The sequence below is a fragment of the Saccopteryx bilineata genome, chromosome 1, assembly GCF_036850765.1.
Source record: "Saccopteryx bilineata isolate mSacBil1 chromosome 1, mSacBil1_pri_phased_curated, whole genome shotgun sequence".
NCBI lineage: Eukaryota > Metazoa > Chordata > Mammalia > Chiroptera > Emballonuridae > Saccopteryx > Saccopteryx bilineata.
The window spans coordinates 302,023,838-302,047,468 of NC_089490.1; the positions used below are offsets into that span (position 1 = coordinate 302,023,838).

Sequence of the window (23,631 nt, forward strand, 5' to 3'; positions counted from 1 at the left end):
AAATGAAATGGAAGTAACCAAATTACCAGATGCAGAGTTTAAAATAATGATGTTTAGGATGCTCAAGGATCTTAGAGCAACAATGAATGGTCACAATGAGAACTTAAACAAAGAGATGTCAAGCATCAAAAAATACATTGAAATCATAAAAAAGAATCAGTCAGAAATGACAAATATCAGAAATGAAGACTGCACTAGAGGGAATCGACAGCAGGCTGGATGAAGCAGAGGATGGAATCAGCAATTTAGATGACAAGATAAATGAAAGCACAAAAGCAAAGCAGCAAAAAACAAGAGGCTCAAAAAGACTTAGGCAGCTCTAACAGAGCTCTGTGACAACATTAAAAGAAACAACATTTGCATCATAAGCGTTCCTGAAGGAGAAGAGAATGGACAAGGGATAAAGAACCTGTTTGAAGAAATTATAGCTGAAAACTTCCCTAAATGGATGAAGGAGTCACACAAGTTCAGGAAGCACAGAGAATCCTGTTAAAGAGAAACCCAAGGAAGCCTACACCGAGACATATCTTAATTAAAATGCCAAAGTTAAGAGACAAAGAAAGAATACTAAAAGCTGCAAGAGAAAAACAGTTAATTACTTACAGAGGAGCCCCCATAAAGATGGCATCCAACTTCTCAACAGGAACACTTGAGGCTAGAATAGATTAGCAAGAAATATTCAAAGTGATGCAAAACAAGAACCTACAACCAAGACTACTTTATCCAGCAAGGCTATTGTTTAAAATTGAAGGAGAAATAAAAACTTCCCAGACAAAAAAGAAAAACTTAAGGAATTCACTACAACCAAACCAGTACTGCAAGAAATTTTAAGGGTCCTGCTGTAAAAAAGAGCAAAGGAAAAAAAAATCTAGAAAAAGATGATTATAGATTTAAGAATAAAATGGCAATAAATAAGTACATATCAATAATAACCTTAAATGTAAATGAATTAAATGCTCCAATCAAAAGATAGTGACATGAATAAGAAAACAGGACTCGTACATATGCTGTCTACAAGAGACCCACCTCAGAACAAAAGATACACATAGACTGAAAATGAAGGGATAGAAAAATGTATTTCATGCAAATGGAAAAGGAAAAAAAAGTGGGATAGCAATACTTATGTCTGACAAAATAACCTTTAAAACAAAGGCTATAGTAAGGGATAAAGAAGGTCACCACATAATAATAAAGGGAGCAATCCAACAGGAAGATATAACTATTATAAATATTTATGCTCCTAATATAGGAGCACCTAAATATATGAAGCAGATTTTGATGGACATATAGGGTGAGATCAACAGCAATCCCCTAATAGTAAGGGATTTTAATACCCCACTAATATCAATGAATAGATCTTCCAGACAGAAAATTAACAAAGAAACAGTGGCCTTAAATGACACACTAGATCAACTGGATTTAATAGATATCTTCAGAACATTTCACCCCAAAGCAGCAAAATATACATTCTTTTCAAGTGCTCATGGTTCTTCCTCTAGGACCATAATGGCGAACCTTTTTATAAAAACTGCCCACTTTTGCAGTGTTGGTCAACCTGGTCCCTCCCGCCCACTAGTGGGCGTTCCAGCTTTCATGGTGGGCGTAGTGGAGCAACCAAACGGCACCACAATTGGAACTGCCTTTTGACCCAACTATCCCACTTTTAGGAATACAGTATATCCTAAGAACACCAAATCACTAATTCAAAAGAAGATATGCACCCCCATGTTTATTGCAGCATTGCTTATAGTAGCCAAGACCTGGAAACAGCCCGAGTGTCCATCAGTGGACAAGTGGATTAGAAAGCAGTAGTACATATACACAATGAAATACTATGTGGCCTTGAAAAAGAAGGAAAGCTTACATTTTGTGATGGCATGGATGGACCTGGAGATTATTATGCTAAGTGAAATAAACCAGGCAGAGAAAGACAAATATCATATAATCTCACTTATATGTGGAATCTAATGAACAAAGTGAACTGAGGAACAGAGAGTAGAGGCAATGGCGGGGTCACAGGGACCGGGACAGCGGTAAAATTATATACACATAACACATAAATACAGATAACAAGACAGCAAATCCCAAAGGTAAGAGAGGAAGGGAGTTAGGGGGAGGGGGGCAAAGGGGGTGTAATGAGGAATAAGGGGGTGGAGGAGGAAGGTGTTATATTGAGTGGGACACTTGAATCCATGTTAACACAATAAACTAAAATTAATTTTAGAAAATCATTCTTTGTGACTTTCTTTCCTGGAAAGCTCCCCATAAGAAGAGAAGAATGATGTGCTGTGGTTCTTCTATGAGTTATATAATTTCCCTGATGAACCCCATTGATTTCTCTTATTTGTAATCTTTTACAAGCTGAACATTGCCCCTTGGTCAGCATTGCATGCAGCTCATGGTCCTCCCTCCCCCTCACCACCACTCCCCCCTTTCCCTAGGATCCCTTCCCCAGGGATTTCACCGTTTTCTAGAACACCCAAACCTTTTTGGTATATTCCTCTCAGTTAGTGTTTAACCCAACACCTGACTCTCAGGGGTGGGCTTAACTGCCAGGAGAAATGTCAAAAGCCTGGGACTCAGGAGGACACTCCTGCAGGGTGGCTGCCTAGCTTCTGGAGGAGAGGGCGTAGGGCAGCGGAAGGGTGGCATAGGGTTGAGGCACAATGGAGTCTGGCTTCACCTCCAAGGACACCTATCTGAGCCATTTTAACTCTCGAGATTATCTAGAAAAATATTACAGCTTTGGGTCCAAACCCTCTGCAGAAACCCAGATCCTTAGGCTGCTTCTGAAAAATCTTTTCAATATATTCTGTGTGGGTAAGTGTGTCTGTTGTCTGTGCCTCCCGTTGCTCCCCCCCCCCAAATGTGAGTCATACAGATAGGGTCGCAGGGCATCCTGGGTTTTCGGTTTAGTCATCATTATTTGACGGCCCTTTTGGTTTCACCTATGTATGTAGCTAAGATAAAAACAAATGTTGGTGGGTATATTTTACAGTTTACAAAGTGCTTTTATGTCCATTATCTTGTTTGGTTATACAGAAGGGAAGCCAGGGGACAGGAGTTCTGTCCCTGATTCTACATGGAATAGCTATGTGACCAGACCCAGTCATTTAAAGCCTCGTGATGGGCCGCTTAAGAAATGGAGATTCTAATATTTATTCTGTTCCTGATTCAGAGGTATATTGTGAATGTGCATGAGACAAAAACCTCCTAACATAGGAAGAACTGAATGTTTTTTGGATAACGACATTATGTGAATTCAAGTTTGTTTGTTTTTTAAATTTAACTTTCCCCCAAAGTATCCCTTAATAGTTTTGAGATTCACTGTGTAGCAATTTCTCTGGATTGGGAGCCTGTACACCAGGTGTAGATCATTTTTTCCTTCTTTCAGACCTAAAAATGTCCTAGCAGCATGCCTCCACCCTGGATTGGGGAATAGAAAATGAAAGCCTGGTTTTAAAAAAAAAGGACTTTGACAGAAGAATAGTGAGTGGCGATGGTCTACTAGTGAGAGAGATGGTCTGTTTTGGGTTTCTCCCTGGGGTGCACCATCACAATGCTGGCAGAGACGATGCAAACCGGCTCCATCCACCACCACAGAGAGCCTGATTCCCGTTCTTTCCTCCGAACCAGCCGGCCTGAAGGGAGACCTCCTGATTGACATTGGCTCTGGCCCCACCATCTATCAGCTCCTCTCTGCCTGTGAATCCTTCAAAGAGATCGTTGCTACCGACTACACTGACCAGAACCTGCGGGAGCTGGAGAAATGGCTGAAGAAAGAGCCAGGGGCCTTCGACTGGTCCCCTGTAGTGGCCTACGTGTGTGAAGTCGAAGGTAACAGGTAGAGAAACTGGGCTCTGCTTATGAGCTTCCCGAGGGGACTTGAGTGACAGTTTGTTTTTTGGAACCTAGAAGTATTCTTAGAGTCCAAGTTAAAGAACAAAGCAGACTGAAAGAGTCAGGCCAGAAGGAAATCCAAATTGGGCATGAGAGAGCAAGAACAAGGTGGATATGTGTGTGTGTGTGTGTGTGCGCGCGCGCGCATGTGCATGCATGTATGTACACACGCCAGAACACATGGCGAGGGACAAAGAGATGGATACTGAGCCCAGAGGAATAGATCTTTCCAGTTCCATGTGTGGACTCAGTGTACTGGCCAGACTGACTTTATTTTAGGACAATTTCAAAAGGCAAAACCAGGTCCTCTCCAGAAGCTTTTTTGGGTATCAGAGTTTGTCCCCCTAGTGCCATTCTGTGGGTAGCCGGCCAGCCACATAGGACCCTGCTGTGAGAGGAGCTAATGGTGACACCAACAAACACAACAAAAAGCTGACCGTGTTTCTAAACTGAGATTGGCAGCATAAAGGGGTTCTTTGAAAGGAACTTGTTACTTTGCCATCCATTAGAGCTTTACATGCTCACAGCTAATGACGAAAATCGGACCCTACTCTCTCTACAAATAAACTTATGCAGACAAATTTAGCTTAAATTACTATTTTGGCAATAGTCACCTGGGCAGAAGTGACCAGTTCTGCATTTCCCTGTCTTGTTCTCTGGCCCTGATGTGCCTCCACACCAGCTGCCCCACCAAACATTAGCTCAGGGAGCATCATGTCTTTGCTGGTAGCCATTCTGCCAAGACCCCACCAACTTTTTTGTAAACTGCATAAAAAGATTACTTTAGTGTTGTTTTCTAGGATCCTGTTGGCCCTGTCTGCTACTTCTTATATGCTCACTTACACTTAGCATTTTTTGTCCTGCTCCTCTGTGTATGCGTGGGGGCAGGGGGAAGGGGTCATGCAGTTTTTCTGGCATTCCCCACAGCCTTTCTCTAGGATTTAGTTTCTACATAGAATCTCTCTCTTCCTTCCCCTATCCACGTTTCCTATGTCCCTCACCCCCTTTGCTCATATAATGCACATGTTCTGTGTTCTCTGTCTTTCCTTTTCTTTCACAATGGGAAAGCTAATTTATTATTAACATATTTCATTATTTGATCAGGAAAGGGCTCTAATTTCCTGGCAAGACAATCCCCCTCAAGAAACAAGTACTAACACTTTTGCTCATGGTTAAACTAACATTCCTTCATTTGTGCATTCATTTAACAAGCCAATATTGATCACCTCTGAGGTGCCGCAGTACTACCTAGGGGGATAGAACAGTAAAGACAGAGGAGGTCTCTGTCTCCTAGAGCTTATATCACAGAAGGCAAGCAAGTGCCAGAGCATCTGGGTTCTCAAGACCAACTGTAAGATTGTGAACTTCAAGTGTCACAGAAACGCATTAGAGGTATAACTGAAAAGAGTTTTGTGAACCGATTTGCATTTCTAAAGATCTCTCTGGCTATTCTGTGAAGAATGGACGAGAATAGGTTAGAGAAAAATGAGAGATGCAAAAAAGAAACTGTTTAAGTCGAGCTTAGAGATGATGGTGGTCTGGACTAGGTGCTGGAGAGAGGTAGATGATTTTAAGAGGCATTTTTGAAACAGGATGGATAAGAGTTGGTATCACGTATCAGTGGTGACATCAATATTTTTGAACTTGAACAGGCAGATTGAGGCAATATTCCTTGAATCTCAGGGAAAAATATAAAATCATTTGGTCTTAATGAGTCCCTAAGGACAGTGCCACCTCCATGCTCCTCTGGACCGATAGTCATTTTTCTGTACTTGACCTTACATTTGGTTCCCAACTAGTTACCAACTGTGTTTATTCCTGGGCCAGTTTCCCTTCTGAGACTAACTCTAAAGTCTACTTCTATTTCTTAACCCTCTCATATCCTCTGAATGGTTTGCTAACTTTGAGCTTATTAAGAGTATTCTAAACTTTTTCTTCATTTCTTTATATGTTGTTGCTACACTGTTTTATTGTTAACAAACATGAATTGTCAAATGGAAGTAATTAAGGTGACTCATGGGGGGTACAATTCTTTATAATATAGCAGTAGGAATAAACTAGGAGCTTTCTATTTTATCCCCAACTAACCTTCTTTAGTATCGGGCCGAGTGACTGAATTTCCACAGGGTTATGCTGATGTTTTATCCCTTTTACCAGGGGTAGTAAGTCATGAAAGCAGATAGTGTAAGTGCTCCAACTTTGTTCTTTTCAAGATTATTTTGGCAAATTTAGTGTCATTGATTTTAGAATAAACTTGTCAATTTCTTCAGAAAACTTGGCTAAAATTTTGGTTGTGATTTCTTTGAATTTACAAATCACTTTAAGAGACTGGATATACTGACTCTCCAGTCCATGAGCATGGTTTATTTCTTCATTATTGAGGACTTTGGTTTCTCTCAGCAATATTTTGTAGTTCTCATATTTTGCATTTGTTTTGTTAAAATTTTCCTTAATGTCACTTTTAATGCTGTTGTTAAACGTATTTTTAAATTTTATTTTATTTCATTCAATTAACTTCATTTGTTACTATATAGAAATACAACTGATTTTTTGTATCTCCCTTCCTTCCTTCCTTCCTTCCTTCCTTCCTTCCTTCCTTCCTTCCTTCCTTCCTTCCTTCCTTCCTTCCCTTCTTTTTTCTTTCTTAGAATTTTACAATTTGCATTAGACATTTACGTAAAAGGTGTTTCATTTTTCAAAGAAATCCTCTATGTCCTGTCTTTGCTGTCTTCCTTAGAGCAATAAACAGTAATTACTATTCCCGTAGATAAGAAGCTCTATTGTGTTGGGCAGTAATTGTAACTTGATGTGTTAAGTCATTATCATCTCCAAAAACTCCCTTTCACTTCACAGCACAGTCTCATTGCACTACTTCACGGTGAAAATATACTTTCTCAAATGTGAAGAGCCTGGACAAAAGCTAGAAGCCCAGGGATGTTAAGGTGCTGACAGTAACAGCATCCAGTGGCACAAGCCTTCTATTTATTCATATTATTTAAACCGCAATAATAGAAGGTGAAAGTTACTTTAATGAAAAAGGAACTCAGGAATGAGATCAGTAAATATAACTAAATACACTTTACATATAAATACTTTGTATTTCCTGATTTGTATCAGGTACATTTCTAAACTATCCCAAATTCTGGTCTCAGACGAAAAGGGCAGAAGCGATTTCAAAGAGGCTGATTCAGGTTATTAGGTCCATTTTGCAAACAGTGAGGTCCTCTAGGACAATCACTACAGTCTATCTTTTTATCAGCGATTTCTTTGGGTCCTTTTGTTGGCAATCCATTTAGGTCTGCATCCATATAGTAGTCTACTTTGCTGTTGCTTTTATCATTGGATCCTTGAATAGCTTTTTTTGTACAACAAAGGCAGAAATAGCAGGGTGTGTGTTTGACTCCTGAAACTTTTTGTAGACCCGGAGCAGAACTGGAATGCACACCATTGTCTCAGTCTTGAGTTCCTGACCATGAGAGCGCAAGCGGGCCACAAGGGGCCAGGGACATAGAGCCACAACCCTGCTAGGCACTGTCACAGCCCATCCCTGCCTCAAACCCCACTCCATAAGTCAGAGCCCACCTGACTTGTTTACCTGCAACCAGCAAGCCCAAATGGGTCCATAGGATTTCTGTGTACACTCTTTTATTAAAATTGAATTTATTGGGATAACACTGGTTAACATAACTATACAGGTTTCAGGTGCCCAATTCTATGACACACTCTACAACACTCTGTACACCTCATTGTGTGTTCATGCACCCAAGCCAAGTCTTCTTCCATCACCACGTATCCCCCCATTCTGCCCACCCCTTGCCCTATAATCTGTGTACACTCTTATGTCATCTGAAAATAAACATTACTTTTTCTATTCCAACGTGATGCCTTTATTTATTTTTCTGGACTATTGCACTGGCTAGTACTTCCAAAACAATGTTGAGTAGAAATTATGAGAGCAGATATTCGTGCCTTTTTTCATGTGTCAGAAAAACATGTTCAATGATTCATCATTAAGAATGATGGTAGCTCTGGCTTTTTTATAGATATTATTTATTTATAAGTTCCCTTATAATTCCTAGTTTCTTAGGACTTTTTAACCAAATATTGGATTATGTAAAAATAAATTGTATTTGTTGAGAGATGGTCCTATGATTTTTCTTCTTTATTCTGGAAATGTTAATTATATTGGATGATTTTGAAAGTCTAAACCAAATTGACCTAAACCCCTTGGTCTTGTAGTATTATCATTTTTTGTATCTATATTTATGAGGGATTTTGAGCTTTAATTTTAAATATGCTTGGTAGATTTTTTTTTTCTTAAGTTGGAAACGGGTTCAGACAGACTCCCGCATACACCCAACCAGGATCCACCCAGCATGCCCACCAGGGGGCGATGCTCTGCCCATCTGGGGCGTTGCTCTGTTGCAACCAGAGCCATTCTAGCACCTGAGGCAGAGGCCACAGAGCTATCCTCAGCACTCGGGCCAACTTTGCTCCAATGGAGCCTTGGCTGCGGAAGGGGAAGAGAGAGACAGAGAGGAAGGAGAGGGGGAGGGGTGGAGAAGCAGATGGGCGCTTCTCCTGTGTGCCCTGGCTGGGAATCGAACCCGAGACTCCTGCACGCCAGGCCAACGCTCTACCACTGAGGGCCGCTTGATAGATTTTAAATCAGCATGATGCTAGATTCATATGACAAGTTGAGAGTGTTTCTTTCTCCTTTATTTTTTAAAAGAGTTTGTATTTCTTCTTTAAATGATTGATAGAATTCACCAGTGAAGCAATCCGAATTTACAAGTTCCTTCATGTGTGTGAAGATTTTTTTTTTATTGAGACTACTATTCCTTTAATGGCTATTTGGATTTGCTATTTCTTCTTTGGTAGTTTTGATAAGTACTATTTTTCAAAAAATTTGTTTTTTTCATCCTGATTGTCAATTTTATTGGCACAAGATTTTTTACCATATTCCTTTATGACCCTTTTAATGTCTGTAGAATCTATAATAATCTTTCATTCTTGAAACTGGTAATTTGTCTTTTTAAAATCTTGGTAAATCTTGCTATATATTGATAAAGTTTGTTAATCTTTTCAAAACACCAATTTTTGGCTTTTTTGATTTTCTTGATTGTCCATTTATATTGTATTGATTTCTGTTCTTACTTTTCTTATTTTCTTTCTTTCACTAACTTTAGTTTTAATGTGCTTTTCCCCCGGCTTCTTAAATGGAAACTTAGATCACTGATTTCACATCAGATTCTTTTCTTGTAGGGTAGGCATTTAAAGCTATAAATTTCCTTCAGCACTCTGTTTTAGCTGCATCCCATGATTTTTGATATGTCATCTTTTTGTTAGTATTCAATTCAGCATGTGTTCTAACTTCTTTTGTGATTTCTTCTTTGACAATAAATTATTTATAATTGTGTACCTTAATTCCCCCCAATTTTAGGTTTTTCTAGATATTCTTTAAAAATTTTTTCCATTGATTTGAGGGAGTGGGGAAAGGGGGGCAGAGAGAGAAAAAAACATCAACTCATTACTCCACTTAGTTGTTTCATTTAGTTGTGCACTCATTGATTACTTTTCATATGTGCCCTGACCAGGGATCAAATCTGTGACCTCAGTGCACTGGAACAACATTCCAGCCACTGAACCATCCGGCCAGAGCTTAGATATCTTATTGTTATTGATTTCCAATTAAATTTTGTTGAAGTCAGAGGCTTATTTTATGATCAACATGGAGTCTATCTTGGTGAACAATCTATGTTCTTTCTGCATTGAAAAGAGTGTATATTGTCCAGTATGAATTTAGTTTCTATAAATATTAATGAAGTCAGATAGAAAGATAGTATTGCTCAAATTTTTTGCATGATTTTTTAAATCAATTACTAAGAGGTATTAACATTTTAAACTATAATTGTGGATTTATCTCTTGCTTTCCATTGTTGAGTCAACATTTACTTCCTGTATTATTATTTTTTTTAATGAGAGAGAGAGACAGACAGACAGACTGGCAGGGACAGACATACAGGAAGGGAGAGAAATGAGAAACATTGACTCTTATTTGCGGCACCTTAGTTGTTCACTGATTGCTTTCTCTTATGTGCCTTGACTAGGAGGCTCCAGCTCTGAGCCAGTGACCCCTTGCTCAAGCCATCAACCTTGAGCTCAAGCCAGTGACCTTGGGCTTGTTCAAGCCAGTGACCTTTGGGTTCAAGCCAGCAACCATAGGGTCATGTCTATAAACCCACACTGAAGTCAGTGACCCTGTGCTCAAGCTGGTGGGTCCATGCTCAAGCCAGATGAGCCAACACTCAAGCTGGCAACCTCAGGGTTTTGAACCTGGATCCTCAGCATCCCAGGCTGATGCTCTATCCACTGTACCACTGTCTTGTCAAGCTACTTCCTGTATTTTGAAGCTTTGTAACAACTGCATACTTGTTTAGGATTGTTATATCTTCTTGATGAGTTAACAATTTCTGACACCCAAAGTCTTTCTGGAAAATCTTTTCTCAATGTTTACTATTAAAATTGGAGATTTTAAAGTCAAATGTTGTAATGCAAATTATTATTTTTTATATTTTCTTTCAGGATTGATTTGAACATTTGCTTTGTGATTCGATTTGCTGTTATGTGGACCTGTGTTATGCTCCTGTCATATGATTTTTCTAGGTGTTTGAGTTTTTAATTCTGGTTCAGCTCTTAGTCAACTAGTCTTCAAATGATTTTTCCAAGAAGCACACATAGTGACCTACTTTCTAAGCCCATGCATTCATAGAAATGTTTGGTTTTTTTTACAGAGACAGAGAGAGAGTCAGAGAGAGGGATAGATAGGGACAAACAGACAGGAATGGAGAGAGATGAGAAGCATCAATCATTAGTTTTTCGTTGCGACACCTTAGTTGTTCATTGATTGCTTTCTCATATGTGCCTTGAATGTGGGGCTACAGCAGACTGAATAACCCCTTCCTCGAGCCAGTGACCTTGGGTCCAAGCTGGTGAGCTTTGCTCAAACCAAATGAGCCCACACTCAAGCTGGTGACCTCGGGGTCTCGAACCTGGGTCCTCTGCATCCCAGTCTGATGCTCTATTCACTGCACCACTGCTTGGTCAGGCCATAGAAATGTATTTTTGCTGTACCTCACATGAGCAACACAGTAAAGTTGTTTAATACAGCTTAAATATTGCTCCATTGTTTTCTGGCATTTAGTGAGAAGTTGAAAAGTGGCTACTTTCATTAGTCATTTTAACTTGTAACCCCTCACTTAGAATTCTGTGGTGGCATTGGCCTTCAAACTGAAGAGATTCTTTAATATAAACATAATTTAAAACTTCTCTGTTAACCATGTAATTCCACAGAATGAAATTAGTACTAACTAGGAAAAAAATAACTATAGCTAGGAGGATTTGGATAATATCTAAAATTACCAAATAAATAAAGAATTTCTCTGAAATTCTTTGTAAAAGAGTTTGTAAAAGAGTTCTTAGTCACTGTCAGACAACACCTTTCTGAAGTTCAAACCATGTATCAAGAAGGCTTTTTATAACTTTCTTGATTTCCCTAGCCATCACAGGCCTTCCATCTCATTCAGAAAAGAACCCTTAAAATTTGGCAGGATACTGAAAACATTACTTATCACGGGGCAGAATCATCAGCTTGTCACAATGGGCTCTTAAGGCACTGTCCCTTCCCAATTGCTCTGTTAGACAGCAGTATTGTATTTTTGGCAGGAAAACTCTGCATTCTCCCCCTTATCCTTGTGCTAGATCCTGTGGCTTCAACTATTTTGAGAATGATAGTGATCCCATTCAACTCAGGTCTTTCTTGAATCTTCAAGTACCTCTATCAACCCACAAACTATTTCTCCCGAGATTGTTTCCTTTTTATCTGAAGCTATTTCTTGTGCTGACTGCTGCCAAAGACAGTTTGAGCTGTCTCCTCTTCCTCTGCCTTCGGAGTGTGACTCACACACTGACGCACCACTCATTTTTACGGCTGGTCCTAAAAGTTGTAAGACGCTGATGCCAAATTCTTATGCTATTTATTTATCAGGTCAGAATGTCAAATGCTAATATTTAACTAACTATTCAAGCATGAACTGGGAAAATGAGATTTTACCTTAAGAAATTCTTGAAACAGCATTAATTAACCTTTGGCTCCTGGAGCTTGGAATACATTGCCTTGTGGTCCTCAGCCTATCAGCTTCCACCTCACTTGGGAGCTTGTGAGAAATGTAGACTCTTGGTCCCCACTCCCTATCTATAAGATCAGAGTCTGCATTTTACCAACAGCTGCAGGGAACTATATGCATTTAACAGTTTGACAATCTCTGATGTCTAGAACAGAGCTTCCCAACAGGTATGCAAGGGCACCCTGGGGGGGGGGTGGCAACAAGACACAAGTGTGCTCTGCAAGATGTTCTTCTGGGCCCTCGGGGCAGCCAGAGGGGCCCAGGGAGGCTAGAGCCCCTCTTGGCTGCCTCTACAAAGAGCAGCTCCTCTGCTGACCTCCGTGTGCTCTGAGGAGAAAGCTCAAGCACATGCTGAGGTGGCACGTCTCTGAAGTGAATGTTCTCTATACAAAGATTTTCAACCTATTTAAAAAGATGTGTGTCTATTGCCCCAAATCTAGACAGAGTTGAGCTAAATTTGGTCCATGAACTAGTGCAATGCCTTGATCTCAAAGGATCTCCGTGTTTTCGTGTCCTATAAAAGCTTGACATTTGCTCTCAAAATCAGGACCGTGGTAGTCATGGCAATACCTAGGAAAAGTGTCTGACTTTGGGGAAAATGCTTTCTCTTACTTAAGTGCTCTTATGCATTATCTCTTGTGGGGAATCAGCGGGGCAGGTTGAAAAACCTTCCACCAGCCATTTCCTTCATGTTGCAAGCATTTTCCTCGTATGTCTCAAAGCATCTCAAACTCAGTGTGCTCCAAGGTGAGCTGTGATCTTCCCCAAATCTGCTCCGGTTCTGGCATTCTCCATTTTGGATGATCTCCTTGAGTGGAGCCGTCACGTGATGGGACAAACCAGAAGCCGGGAAGGCAACCTGACATTTTCCTCTTGGTCATGTCCCATGACCATCACCAAGTTTTATTTTACTCCCTGGGTTTCTCTTGAACCAGTTTGTTCCTACCACTGTTTCCCATTGCCCTGGGCCTAACTGGCCTCCCACCTCCACTCTCATCCCAACATAATCAATATAAAGCTGTTCACATTATCGTTCTCTTCTTCCTTAGCATCCTTTAAAAGCCTTCCATGGCTTTCAGAATAGAAAGCAAAATTCTTAACACGGTCCACAAAGCCTCGCCTCCTCTGGTGCCGGCTGCCCCTGTCTGCCTCACTCTCCTCTGTGCTCTGCCTTCTGAGGTCCAGCCTCACTGGCACCGTCCTTCCATGTTTCCTCCCACCACAAGGCCTTTGCAGGTAGGCTTTGCAGGTGTGTGCCTTTGCCCTTGCTATTTCCTCTTACTGGAGTATTCTCCTCCCCTCCGTACATGCTTGGCCGAGTCAGCTCTAGCTTATCTACCCTCTCCTCTCTACCTCTGCTTCCCTGGCCCTCTGTGGAGGAGCTCTGCCCGATACTCTAGAGACCAAATCGAGTCTCCAGCATTCCCCCATTAGCCCCATGTCCCTCCCCTTCTTAGCATCTGTCGTGGCTTTAATTATTCACTTTTGTGGATGACTATTGGATTAATTCTTTCTCCCCTGGCAGACTGTAACCTCCATGAAGATGGGATTTGTTTCTTGTGGGTTCCAAATGAAAGCCCCATTGCCCAACACTCTTCCTGGCAAGTAAGAGAGGTTCAAAAGATATCTGTGAAAGGAATGACTGCATGCAGTCGGCATCCCTGACTCTCCCTCCTGGATCGTCTTCTCCCTGACTCAGCATGACTGTGCCCAAGCTTGACCAAGGATCATTCCTTGCTCTTACAATTGTTACATTGATGTCCCTTTAGCTTGTTATTTCCCTAACATGTTTTGATAGCTCTCTTTCCCAGGAGGCCCAGCTGGAAACTCTGGAGGTAAGGCTCAGAGAGGCTCCTGTAAATCTTGACCCACCACCTGGCTTGCAGAGACAGGGCAGGAAGAGCCTTCTCTACATCACAGAATAATCAGTGCCTTAAGGAAAGAATTCTTCAAAGTGTTCTTCCCAGGTGTGCTATTCTTTATCGCTGTTCCTCCCTCCCCCTTCCGCTCCCTCAGGCTGTTATGGACAGCACATTTATAGAGGAATTGGCTTCCGTTTTCCATATGGACTCATCTGAAAAAGTGCGTTTTCAGAACTAGGGAAGCGGCCACACGGCAGTTTGTTTTCTGAAAACCGTAGAACACTCTCCTGGTGTGTTAATCACCTACCCCTTGAGCTGAAGGTAAGGCCGAGCAGTGATCTTCTGTGTCCCCAGGCGGGTCCATTTCCCTGCGGGTGACCTTGCAGGCCCTGAGGAGCCCTGAGGTGTAATCTTTACCCAGCTGCCTTAGCAACCGGCTTTGGCGACTTTGCTATGTGTCCAAGGACAAGCAGACATCTGCAGCGGTGGGTGTTCTTAACACCCTTGTATTGGCACATTCCTAACACCTCTTGTATTGGCACATTCTCCACGAGCTTTCTGAACTTCACAGTGTGTCTCACAGTTCAGGAACAATTGTCCTCATCATCTGACTGGCAAGGATGCGTTCTGTGGTAACCTGTGTCTTTAAAATAACTTAAGACACAATGGGACACAGAAGTCCAACCTGCTTTTGACTAATCACTTTCAGACACATTCCCCAAATGCTCCCAGTATAAAAGATCATTTGTAATCACATTAAGAAACACTGTGTTGTCACTTTGGCTTTTTGTGTACACTTAAGTTATCCATATGTGCTGATAGGTTATTTGGAATTCTTCTATTCCAGATGACTTTACCTGTTCAAATCTGTGTTTCACACAGACTCCAATAACGTAGAATTATTTTTTTATTCTTAAAAATGTTCTGTCAAGTAAATAATCTGCATTCTGTCAGGCTGGGTAGTGTCTCTGTAACTGATTTCCTTACTTTTAGAATGACTAACTTTCCTGCTTAGCCCAGCACTAAGAGGGGTTCTCAGAATCTGGGATTTTCAGTCAGAAAGTCCAGACCAAGTAGGATCAGTTAGTCACCCCACTACCATTTTTACCCTTGCTAAGAGAGCAGGTAGAGCCAATCAAAAGTAATTATTTCCTGTTTAATACAAATTTATTGGTTGGTAGGAATTTCCTGAACAAATACCATGCTAAGCTTTCTCTCTTTCTCAGTCTATCTCCCTTTCTCTCTCTCTCCCTGATTTAACAGTATCACTGTTTTTACTGAGATAAAATTCACATAACGTATGCTTCAACCATTTAAATTGTGCAATTCAATAGTTATTTGTGTATTCACCAAGTGGTGCGATCCTCCACATAATCCTAGGACATTCTCACAGCTCCCCGCACAAACCCGTGCCCCCTGCCAGTCGCCCCGTTTCCCCCACCCTCGCAGTGCCTGGCCCCCGCTGGTTGGTCTGCTTGCAGTCTGTAGCTTTGCCTGTTCTAGACATTTCCTGTACATGGATACATACAGTATGTCACCTTATGTGCCTGGCTTCCTTCACTTCGCATGATGTTTTTTTAAGGTTCTGCCATACTGTAGCATGCATCCATTGTTTATTCCTTTTTATTACTTAATAATAGTCCATTGTATGTATCTATCACTTTTTATTTATTTATTCATAAGTTTATGGACATTTGGGCTGTTTCTATCCTTTGGCTATTGTGCATAGTGATGCTATAATTACTCATGTATGTTCTTGTGTGACCATATGTTTCATATGTCTCTTGGATAAAAATGATGAGTGGAATTCCTAGGTCACATGCTCCCACTATGTTTTACATCTTTAGGAACTTCCAGACTGTTTTTCCAAAGTAGTTGGACCATTTTACACTCTCACCAGCAGTGTACGTAGGTCCTCATTTCTCTACTTACTTCTCAACACTAGTTACCTGACTTTTTTATTATAGACATCCCTGGGGCTGTGAAGTGGTAGCTCAGGGTTTGATCTGCATTTCTCTGATGGCCAAGGATGTTGAATATCTTTTTGTATGTTTATTGCTAAGCTCCTTGAGTGGGGAATTATAATGAATATAAAGAGTGTTGTAAAAACTCTTTATACACTGTAGGTTTAAGATTTTTAACTAAATATTTTAAACAAGATGTCCACATAACTAATTGCTATAATCTTAAATCATTCCAGATAGAGGTAAATCTCTAACATTTAATTATAGCATTGACTTTTCATCATGACCAGAAATGGTACCTGTGTAAGTCTCTCTCTCCTGCTTTGATCTTGGGCCATGCTCTACTTTCTCCATCAAGCCTGTTGCCCAAGTGACTGGCTTCTGGAGCCAAGGGACTATGTGTTCCCTGAATGTAAGCCTGGATTTGCACCCCTGGCGTTCTATTGATTAACTTTCTCAGAAGGCTGGATACCCAATCATTATCCCTATTATTTGGGCTCTGGGGCCTTCTTCACTTTCTCCTACCTCTCTGATTTTCTGTTACTTCTTTCTTTTGTGTCTGTTTCCTCAGTTTCTCTTGTGCATTCTATGTGTTTGTTTAATTTCTCAGTCTGTTCCTCATTCTTCCCCTAACCAACTCCAAAGGGATGTAAGGCACTCTATCCCGACTCCTGCCCTTGGCTTCTCTGCTCCTTTCTGTGACTGATTGTCTCTCAAGAAAGAAACCCCACTGATTTGGCAGAAGAGGACAGGATTCCTAGCAAGGCTATTAAGACAATGAGCTCCTTCAGAAAACACACTCTATTGCAGTATGTTCTGGAACCTGAGAATGGTAACGAGGAGCTTTCTTCTTTCTAGGGAGACCCTGGCCACAGCTATGCAATAGTGATCAACAGTTTCTAAACTGTCTAGGAATGACCCTCGTCCCCTTTTCACCAAAAGCTACTATGGAAACACCATTTCCGCATTTTCAACCCATTATTACCTGATATGTATGGGTCCAATGGCCACTCCCTTGCAATTTGGTAGAGGTGACAAAGGTAATGATTAACAGTAATAATCAATAAATTAATAATAATGAATGAGTGACAATAATAAATGAGCCAGGCACTATTTGAAGTGAGGAAGAAGAAGAATTTGATGGGGACGAGCCAGTGCAGAGGCGAGCAGCTAGCTATCTTTATTATCATTTCCGCATAAAGGGACTGCACCCAGCACAGAGTGATGTGATCACATTCAGACACAAAAGCATTACTTTGTGCTCTGCCTTTATAACAGCAATGGCCCTAAAGCTATAATGCTTGGAACAACACGGTTGCTTTTCAGCCCTGAGCAAAGAGAGCTGTGGTCCCCAGGTGTGGAGTGGCACAGTGTCTGCTGGTTTTGTGTTTCAGAGGGAAGGAGCAAGAGAAGGAGGAGAAGCTGAGGCGGGCAGTCACGCAGGTGCTGAAGTGTGACGTGACCCAGAGCCAGCCTCTGGGCACTGCCTCCCTGCCCCCCGCTGACTGCCTGCTCAGCACGCTGTGCCTGCATGCAGCCTGCCCAGACCTGCCTGCCTACCGCGCAGCCCTCAGGAACCTCGGCAGCCTGCTGAAGCCCGGGGGCCACCTGGTGCTGGTGGATGCCTTGAACAGCAGCTACTACATGATTGGTGAGCAGAGGTTCTCCAGCCTCTGCCTGGGCCGGGATGCAATCAAGGCTGCCGTGACCGAAGCTGGCTACGCCATCAAGCAGTTTGAGGTGGTCTCCCAAAGTTATTCTCTTGCCGTGTCCAACAATGAAGGGCTTTTCTTCCTGGTGGGGCAGAAGCTGGGCGGATCTGTGTGACACCTTGTGATCACTACTAAGGCAATTCCCCTGCCTTATCCTGTTGACTTCAGCCTTTGGTTCTAACTGTCATGGTCATTGTGCTGAGTAGAGAGAGGTTAATGGCTGAGGCCCTGATGGTTCATCTAGGACAGGGCTATAGCTGTCAGTCAACCTAGGAGCAACTGGTTGGCTACCTACACTGTGTCTAGTATACTCTGCCTGTGATTATAAAAGAAAATATACTTTTGATTAAGAATCCCAGTTATGATGGCTCAAGCCCACACATCCCTATATGTCTGAAGTTATCCACTACTCATTTCCTTAGGGGCCTGCTGCCTCCTTCTCTTCCTCTTTAAGTCTTGTCTTCTCCAGAGCCTCCATCCTCTGCTGGAGTCCATTGGTACCACCACCACTACCTCTGCGGTCAGAGAACAGCTGTTTCTTTGGCTCCGGGGTCCCAAGAATGTGTCAGATCCTTCTCTTACTCTATCAGCACACCTAAGCCATGGCTGTGACTCTTATCTAAAGAGAAGTTTAGGAGTTAGCAAGAGAGAAAACAGACACTATGTTACAGCTGCCATTAGAAACTGTGTCTTCAGAGCCTACCTCCTTCGAGGTCCCTGGAAGGAATCCTGTTGGCACAGCTCTTGACCAAGGAGCTACTTGGAGTCAGCTTATATCCCATGGCATGCCTATGCTCTCTGGTTCCTATGTACCATTACCCACGATTCTCTAAAACAGAGGTTGACAAACTATGGCCTATGAGCGCAATCCAGCCTAATGCCTGTTTGGTAAAAACTTTCTGAGACACAGCCATGATATTTCTTTTTGTACTGTCCGTGGCTGTCTTTGTGCTATCATACCAGAGCTGAGTGGGTATGACAACATCTGTATGCACGGCTTGTGAGGAGCAGAGCGAAGAAACAAAATGGAGTCACAATAGTCAAGCTGCTTATTGTGTGGCAATGACTGGACGTACACCAGTCCTCCAGGTAACCACCTGCAAAAGAAAATGTTCTGATGTCTAGACCACTGGACATGTGACAATTACCTCCATACAAATGACCATTACCATCTAAGACTAAGCTGGAGGCCAAGAATGTAGAACTTATTTTCCTCAAGAAATTTATTGAGCCTGACCTGTGGCAGTGCAGTGAATAAAGCATTAACCTGTAATGCTGAGGTTGCCTGTTTGAATCCTTGGGATTGCCTGGTCAAGGCACATAATAGGAAGCAACTACAACTATGAATTGATGCTTCCCACTTCTTCCCCTTCCTTCTCTCTCTCTGTCCTCTCTCTCTAAAAATTAATAAATAAAATCTAAAAAAAAAAAAAAAGAAAGAAACTTATTGAATTTGTTGGGATGACTCTGGTTAACAAAATCATACAGGTTTCAGGTACACAATTCTACAAAGAATATCCTTTTTATTGTAAGAAGCCTCAGCTATTCTTTCCCTTTCAGAACACTCTGGATATTGCCTCATTGAGTTTATGCTTTGCAAATCCTAAGGCCACTGACTAAATCTTTGTCATTTATTTCTAGCCAAAGCTCCTGACTCTTTTGAGCTCCACTGACATTTAGCAAAACTTAAACTAGCTATTATCTGGATCATTACAGAAAATGTTTGCTGACCCCTACCATAAAGAAAAGAGGAGCTTCCCTCCTCCCCCCTCCTCATCCCAAGATTTCTTTTATTCCTAGGATTACTGATAGTGGACTTTTCCACTTCCCACAAGGAGAGTGCTTCCTCCCCACTTCCCCACACTCATGCATAATCACATCAGAACACAAGAGTCCAACGTTAGTATGTTTTTGTTTATGTGGTTGTTTAGAACAATACAGTAGTGTCATAACACAGGATGGTCTATTTTCAAACATTCAAGCTCATTAAACATTCACAGCAATACAACATTCTAATCTGATTACAATTCTAGAGAGTCTGTCTTAAAGGACACTTAACAGGCTAGTCCTGGGTGGAGAAAGCCAAGTCCAGCTCTGTTCCTTCAGCAGGTGGTGATTAGTGGGCCTGCATACCTTTCTGAGAGCAACTGCTCCCAGAAGAGCACCCTTGACCCCATGGAGCCAGCACCAAAGAGCCACAGAGACATAAGCAAGTCTTTAGAAACAAGGATCTCTCAAACATATGCCACAGACCTCACTAACCCAGAGCACACAAAGGCCACAGCTTCTCCCAAAGCATCTGTATTTGGTTACCTCTCAAAAACAATAGCCCTTGCTCATTTATTTTTGCATAACTGGAAACAAAAACACAAGTAATCCTTTAAAATAGGATTTCCCAATTTAAAGCTCTGGTTTCTTGTTTGTTTGTTTTGCTTTGTTTTGTTTTTAGAGAGAGAGACAGGGAGAGAGGGACAGACAGGAAGGGAGAGAGATGAGAAGCATCAACTCATAGTTGCGGCACCTTAATTGTTCATTGATTGCTTTCTCATATGTGCCTTGACGGGGGGAGCTCCAGCAGCGCCAGTGACCCCTTGCTCAAGCCAGCGACCTTGGGCTTCAAGCCAGTGACTGTGGGGTCATGTCTATGATCTTGCATTCAAGCCAGATGAGGAAGCAGACAACCTTAGGGTTTTGAACCTGGGTCCTCTGCATCCCAGGTCGATGCTCTATCTGCTGTGCCACAGTCTTGTTAGGCTTAAAGCTCTTTTAAAACAAGTCCTCTCTACCATTATTTCCATTATTGAAAATACAGATCCGTGAGCTGAGTATTTCCTTCAAAACATTTTAAATTAAATGTAATGCCCTTGAAAGTTAGGGACCAATAACATGTTGGCTGTGATCTGACATAAAGGATACAGGTAGATTTAAATACAGACCTATTCTATGTTTCAGTCCAGAGAACTCAGAGCGGGTTGTCAGTGAATATCAGCTATATTGAAGACAGATTTTACAAGAAACGTAAGATAAAGTAAATAAAGTAATATAAACAAGAAAAAAAAAAAAACCCTTCCAAAACCAATTGATCTCTTTTTAAAACAAGCTTGAAAATTATAGGTTTTCCTACCTTTTTCTATGAAAGTCTGGGGAGGCCGGGCATGGTGGGAGTGAGTTTGCGATCAGACCTGCTTCAATAGCTTTGTAGGCACAGGTCCCAAGCAGAACTCCTCGCTGTGGTTTTTACTTCTAGGATGACATTTGTCATATTGTAGCACAGCTTTGTTTTTCTGTTTCCCCACTGAACTCTGAGCTTCTGGTTTATAATCAATTCCCCCGCACTTTGGCCAGACATGGTCTAGGCCAGGCATGGTGAACATACACCCGGATCCGGCCCATGTAATGAGTTTATGCAGCCCACGATTAAATTTTTAATATTCTCCACTACTTTAAAATCTCAGCTACTCAGAAATGGAAGTGTCTTTAATTAATGTAAATTGAGATATTTAAGAAGATAGTGATACATGGAAAAGAATTCTACGTGTGACTAACCTAGGGTTAACTTCTAATAATTGGTCGAATGAATTTACGATACTTTTTTATTTTTAAAAAAAATTCCATTATAAAGATTTACAACTTTTGGCCTGACCAGGCGGTGGTGCAGTAAATAGAGTGTCGGACTGGGATGCGGAGGACCCAGGTTCGAGACCCCAAGGTTGCCAGCTTGAGCACGGGCTCATCTGGTTTGAGCAAAAGCTCACCAGCTTGGACTCAAGGTCACTGGCTCCAGCAAGGGGTTACTCGGTCTGCTGAAGGCCCATGGTCAAGGCACATATGAGAAAGCAATCAATGAACAACTAAGGTGTCGCAACGAAAAACTAATGATTGATGCTTCTCATCTCTCTCTGTTCCTGACTGTCTGTTCCTATCTATCCTTCTCTCTGACTCTCTGTCTCTGTAAAACAAGGATCGGGAAACTTTTTGGCTGAGAGAGCTATGAATGCCACATATTTTAAAATGTAATTCCATGAGAGCCATACAACGACCCGTGTACATTACGCATTATCCAATAAAAATTTGTTGTTGTCCCAGAGGACAGCTGTGATTGGCTCCAGCCACCTGCAACCATGAACATGAGCAGTAGGAAATGAATGGATTGTAATACATGAGAACATTTTATATTTTTAATGTTATTATTTTTTATTAAAGATTTGTCTGTGAGCCAGATGCAACCATCAAAAGAACCACATCTGGCTCGAGAGCCATAGGTTCCCGACCCCTGCTGTAAAAAAAAAGAAAATTTACAACTTTTGTACTCGTCTGTACTCGATATGAACTGTTTGACATTTAGAGGCGATGTGAAACCCACATTCTTTTAGGCGGAGTTTGCCAGTGTACACCCAAGGTCAAATAATTTGTTATTTTTGTGGTCAATGGTGCTGAATCAAGTGGCATTGTAGCATAGATAATAGCTGCAGTTGATAACTGAAAACGTGTCCAGGCTATTTGTAAAATGAAATAATTGTTTTATTTGCGATATAACCCCTTCAAGCTCATTCTATTAATTAAATATTGTTTCGATTGATTGCAATACAGTTTGGATATTTATACAGTATGTAATTATATTTTTATTAAAATATATTTTTATTAAAATAATATTGTATATTAAATTTTTTCACTCACATTTATTCATAAACAAATTACATAATAAAATTTTGTTTACTTAAATGAACCTTTTTTGTATTTAACATTTTTTAATTTTAATATTTTGTCCAGCCCATGAAAAAAGTTTTCTTTCTAATCTGGCCCGGGGGCAAAAACTGTTGGCCACGCTTGGTCTAGGCTCTGGGGACAGAGCCGTGAACAGTGGAGGCAAGAGCCCTGGAGTCCTGTTCTTGGAAACTGATGTTCTGGAAGAGGGAGAGGGAGGTATAAGCTGATAAGGAAGCTAATCAGTAAATAAGATACTGTCTGATAGTGATAAGATCTCCTGAGGAAATATAACAAGATAATGGAATGGAGAATGTCTGGGTGATGGAATATCTGACTAAACATGGGTTCAAGTCAGACGCAGCACATTCCTTAAGAATTGTTAAATGAGTGAATAAGTTCTTAGGTGACAACACAAAGAAGAAGGCTCACTGGGTTCAGTGAATGAGCCAGCATCTCTGTCATTCTAGTAATCCTTTTTAAAAAGTACACACTTGGAACCCACCGGGACTTCTTTTAAGATTTTTTATTTATTGATTTTAGAGAGAGAGAAGAGAAAGAGCGAGGAAGGGGGGAGAGGTGAGGGAAGCATCAAGTCGTAGTTGTTTCTTGTATGTGCCTTGACCAGGCAAGGCTGCGGTTTCAAACTGGTGACCTCAGCATTCCAAGTCGATGCCTTATCCACTGCACCTCCACAGGCCAGGCGCAATCCTTTTTTTTTTTTTTCTGTCAGCAACAAAGATCATTCTATTTTTAAATTCTGGCTCTGCCACTTAGTAGCTCTTTTTCCTTGGGCAAATTATATAGTCCTTCTGTGCATCAGTTTCCTCAACTTTAAAATAAAGCCCCAGACAATATGCAAATGAATGGGTGTGTGTGTGTTCCAGAAACACCTTATTTACAGAAAGAGGTTGATGAGTGAGTGGATTTGTTATTTGGAACAAGGGTTGTAGTTTACTGATTCCTGATCTAGAGCTTGAAGCAGCCTTGTCTGTACCCAAAATTTGATGACATCTGGTTGGTTTCATCAGTCCTACATATAGGAGCTCAAATCCAGTCCAAGGGGCAGACAAGAGAATTGCAGAACACTGATTTCCCATGTTCTATCCATGCTTCCTCACTCTTTTCCCACTGCATCCCCCAACTGGCACTCCTTCCTCCTACCTCGGTTTGAAGCATTCCATAGACACAGAACCTGGCCTGTGGTGGTGCAGTGGATAAAGTGTCAACCTTGAATGCTAAGGTCACAGGTTTGAAAATCTGAAGTCCTTGGCTCTGAGGGCAGGCTCATCAGTACCAGGTT

General features: G+C 41.4%; 1 protein-coding gene across 1 annotated transcript; it reads left to right on the forward strand.

The window, feature by feature from the left end:
• Positions 1–2,566: 2,566 nt before the first annotated feature.
• Positions 2,567–22,350, forward strand: NNMT (nicotinamide N-methyltransferase). Its single transcript, XM_066245106.1, has 3 exons — positions 2,567–2,820; positions 3,637–3,844; positions 17,307–22,350. The coding sequence occupies exons 1-3, from the start codon at positions 2,667–2,669 to the stop codon at positions 17,737–17,739; spliced, it is 795 nt and encodes a 264-aa protein (XP_066101203.1). The 5' UTR covers positions 2,567–2,666; the 3' UTR covers positions 17,740–22,350.
• Positions 22,351–23,631: the final 1,281 nt, after the last annotated feature.